Source organism: Morone saxatilis, unplaced genomic scaffold, assembly GCF_004916995.1.
Source record: "Morone saxatilis isolate NCDOM2014 unplaced genomic scaffold, NCSU_SB_2.0 Contig12, whole genome shotgun sequence".
NCBI lineage: Eukaryota > Metazoa > Chordata > Actinopteri > Moronidae > Morone > Morone saxatilis.
The window spans coordinates 15,781,795-15,786,202 of record NW_023339674.1 but is presented as its reverse complement, the minus strand read 5'-3'; the positions used below and the strand labels follow the sequence as shown (position 1 = coordinate 15,786,202).

At 39.2% G+C, this 4,408-nt stretch overlaps 1 protein-coding gene across 1 annotated transcript in view; it reads left to right on the top strand.

The window, feature by feature from the left end:
- Positions 1-2,582: 2,582 nt before the first annotated feature.
- The window catches only part of LOC118322094 (lipoprotein lipase), a 6,019-nt gene continuing 4,193 nt past the window's right edge, over positions 2,583-4,408 (top strand). The window contains exons 1-3 of the mRNA XM_035653677.1: positions 2,583-2,830; positions 3,660-3,856; positions 4,147-4,326. Of these exons, the coding sequence (XP_035509570.1) occupies positions 2,731-2,830; positions 3,660-3,856; positions 4,147-4,326 (477 nt within the window). The 5' untranslated portion in view covers positions 2,583-2,730. The remainder of the gene's footprint in view (positions 2,831-3,659; positions 3,857-4,146; positions 4,327-4,408) is intronic.

Genomic DNA, 4,408 nt, shown 5'->3' with positions numbered 1-4,408 from the left:
ATGATTACAAGATATTTGAATTGATTTTGGAGTGATTGCAGGTTCCAAATATATGTGTTCAGAGTTCAGGTGAACCATTAAAAAAAGTTTTCAAGGTAAAAGCTTGAAAAGAAGCCTTTGTTTTATTTATTGCTTTTACTGTATTTGATAAAGTTCAGTATTTAGACTATGAGACCTCTGGTTCTCAGTATTTATAGACAAACTGTCTATAAATACTGAGATTGGATGTGATGCAGGCTGGAGAAGCAGTCATAACCTTTTGAGGACAGGACAAACTAACAATATTTGTCACCGTCTAACCTACATGACTGTTTTTCTCTCACATTCCAGGACACAGGCAGCTTGGCTCTGGGGCCCCTTTTCACTGATCTGCTGTTGCCATGGCATCAGAGAGCAGATAAGAGAGAGGGACTGCAGAGGAGACACAAACCTGCATCAAGCAGAATCATCACTATAATATGCTGAAAGTATCAGGTTCAAACTTCTTCTATCATTCTGTGTGCAATAATTAATAATTATAGGACATTAAACCGATGTGATAGTCCTCTCCTATAACTTTGTCAGACTCACGATCAACCTTTATGCAGCAGAACCAGAGATATCATCTTTTTTATTCCACACATTCTTGTCAAAAGCTGGTGCCCAAATTACCCACAATGCAACACGGCTGCTGAAAGTCCAGTCTGAGATTTTATTCTTTCTCAAACTTGTAGTTTTTTGTCCCAGCTCACTCTGACTCCTGTGAGTATTAGTATATCATTTCATTCATGCAGCTACCGCCTTTGATGTTTAAAATGTTTGTTTCTGAATTTTAACTTTGAGTGTTACTTATCTATTCATAAATACTCATTGCATGTCAAATAACTATCTATAACTATATATATTAATAATGTATTGTATTATTATGAATGCAAATGTTACCTACTTAAAAACTTAAAAAGTTCTCAGACTCTTGGCAGACTCGACTGACTGGGTATCAAGCATCAGCAACAATTGGACGATGTGTATCACAATTTGTAATCAGTAAGGCTTTCTTGTTATGAAACTCAAGTTCATAGGTTTCATTACTTCAAAACTTTGACCTTTGACCTATTGCATGGAGTATTTCACTCACTAACTGTGTAAAAATATTGTTACATGCCAGCTGGGGCTTATGTGCTAACAATCGAGCAAGAGTAGTTGGCTTCACAGCAGCTGATTTGTTGCCCAAAACTCCGGCACAAGATGCCAAGATAAACTGGACAGGAGGCTGAAGAGGTGATGGTTGAAAAGCAACAAGCTAATTGCTGTGAAGGTCAATTGAACAGTAAAGTTCACAGGCATGGGAACACTTGTTACAACAAACTATTTTTAAACACTGTAAATGTTTAAATGGTTCACCTGAACTCTGAACACATATATTTGGAACCTGCAATCACTCCAAAATCAATTCAAATATCTTGTAATCATTTTGGATAAAAGCCCTTTGGATATAAATGCAATCTGTTTCATTGATGGACACAAGATCCAAGTTATTGACTCCTGTTTGTGTTACTTGAGAGCATCTACAGATCAGCCCATCTCCCATATATTTAGGATTAAAGGATATAGCCTATAGAGGATTATTCAATTATTCAGAATTAACTTAGAGTGTTTAAAAGGAATAGTTACTATTGGATGGATTGCTATGAACATTCATGTTCCCTAGAGAATAAGTTCTTCATCAGATCAACATTTGACTTTGTCCAACTGGTTTATGACCAAATAACCTGCAACACTAATAACACTCCCATCAGCCTCTGTTTGTTTAGTACTAATTAGCAAATGCTTATGCAACACTATTAGCATTGTTATTGTGAGCATGTTAGCAAGCTGACGTTAGCATTTAGCTTAAAACGCTGCTGTACCTGTAAGTTCAGCCTCACAGGGCAGATGTCAATTCAAATATCTTGTAATCATTATGGATAAAAGCCCCTTTGTGTTTCGCTTTTAAATATATCTTTAATTTGTTTTTCAAAAATACTTTTTATATTGTTTATAATGTTTCTAACTCTTGTCTTTTCTATTTTCCATGTCTTGTAAAGTGCATTGTATCTATTTGTATTAAATGTTGTATATAAATGAAAGTGTATTGTTATTATTACAGTTTTCTTTGGTAGGCACATATTAAAAATAACTTGCAGACCCTCTAGTTTATGGTTTTGTTTTACATTTAAATTACCCAAATTTTAGTCATTTAAAAACTTAAATTTGTATTACTTTCAAATTAAACTAATTAATTAATAAGAAGTTCTACAGCAATCAGCTGGTGGAGTAATAATTCAATCAATACATTAATGAATTCAGCAAACAATAAACTAATTAAGGGACCAGTCTTGCAGCAGTACTGTAATATACAGCCCTCATGCTGCGTCTATGTGGTATTAAATTAAGTTACAAACAATAATAGTAAATTCTACTGGCTTTCAGGAGGAAACCAAACAGTGTTGTTACCTCTTCTCATAAAGCAGTGTAATGATTCACTTTACACAGAGTTTTCCATTCCCCCGCCCGGAGGTCAGCAGCCAATAGCTTGTCAGAGGTGCTATTTAAGACGCGGACAGTTCAAGGTGGTTCAGATATCAGCGCTGTGTGCGCAACAGGACGCACTGACTTGAATCTGAGAAGGAATACACTGACTCTTCTGCTCCGAGGCCAGATTGATATAATTCATTGTTAAAGACAGTTAAAGGAAAAAAAGCTGCAAAAGAAATGAAAGCGTGGCAGGCTGGGTTTCTGTACTTTGTGGTGTTGAATGCAGCTGTGCAGTATGTGACGTCCCTGGAAGAAGAGCTCACCGATTCTATTTTTGGTGAGTTAAAACTTCATCCACATTTACTCCGACACACAGCGACTCGCTTTGGAGGGCAAAACTGCAGGACCTGAGTCCGTGTGCCCTGCGCAGACGCTCAGGAAGGAAATGTATGTAATGAGTGTGTGTATGAGTGTGTGAGTGAATGTGTATGTGAGTGTGTGTAGTTTGGACTCTGAAAAATAACATTAACGGTGGCTGTGAGATACAACGTATCACCTGTCTATGACTAAACTTGTCTTTGTGGTTTTTGGCGAATATCCAACTTCAACTACCTACTACTGGCTGTGAGAGGCAGGATGAGAGGATATGTTTCATATATATGATCTTAACATGAATTATGAGTTATTAAAGTACAGTTAAGGTAATAGTACTGGTAATTAATGTTTACGATATGGCTCCTAAACTTCTTAAACCCTTTGCAATGCAAACCTTGGAAATGTCTGTAAGGTTCCTGCCTCCACCTCCCAACCCCCCATTCTGAAAACCAACACAACCCCCATTTGAGTTGAGTCAGCTGACTGTGTCAGGACCACTGAAACTTGGGCAGATTATAGTCGGTGAGGTGGCAGGAACAAAGCTGGGAAAACTCTTGGTGGTTTCTATGGAGCTCAGTCTGACCAAGTGAACCCCTATAACCCTCGAGGGCTGATCTTGTCTACGGTAGAAGCTCATTTGATGAGGGGCCCCGAGGGGCCAGTGCTTATTGGAGCCAGTCACTCAGTTAGCTAGTCAGGCGTCTCCGACCGCCCAGCCAGAGCATTAAATCAGATTCACACATCTGATAAAAACATACAGTTAATTTGTTAACTCTCTTCCTCTCTTTCAGGCAACTTCCTCGACCCTCTGAAAGACTTGTTTGATCGCAAGGATGACAGCAATCAAACTGTTGCAAAATTCTCCCTCCGGAAACCGTCCCATCCCGATGATGACTTGTGCTACATCGTTCCTGGCAAAGCTGACTCCCTGGCAGCCTGCACCTTCAACAGCACCTCCAAAACCTTTCTAGTAATCCACGGATGGACGGTGAGTGGAGATTCTTCAGCCTGTTGTGACCTGCCCCACGTCTTAAAACACCCACAGGCTTTGTTCACTTGACTTTTCTTTGGTTTAGAAAAAAAACACCTGTGACTAGTAGTGTGTCATTATTTCACCAAATTCCAGTGCCATTAAGTCTACCCAAATTCCCATAAATCTTCTTGACAAGAAGCAGCATGTTGGTGTCAATGCCAAAGAACAGGCTGTTAAGATGAAGTGGACTGGCTCTGATTAAGCTAATTCTTCCTCAACTTTTAATGTGTTTGTCACTTCAACAGTTGAGTGGTATGTTTGAAAGCTGGATGGCTAAGCTGGTGTCAGCGCTGTACGAGAGAGAGCAGACGGCCAACGTCATCGTGGTGGACTGGCTCACCTCGGCGCAGAACCACTATGTGGTGGCAGCTCAGAACACCAAAGCAGTGGGACAGGAGATCGCTCACTTCATCGACTGGATCGAGGTCACTTTTATTGTCTATTAACCATTAGTAACTTATAGACCCTGTCATAATATAACTTATTGTGAAATAGTACTGTTCCGAT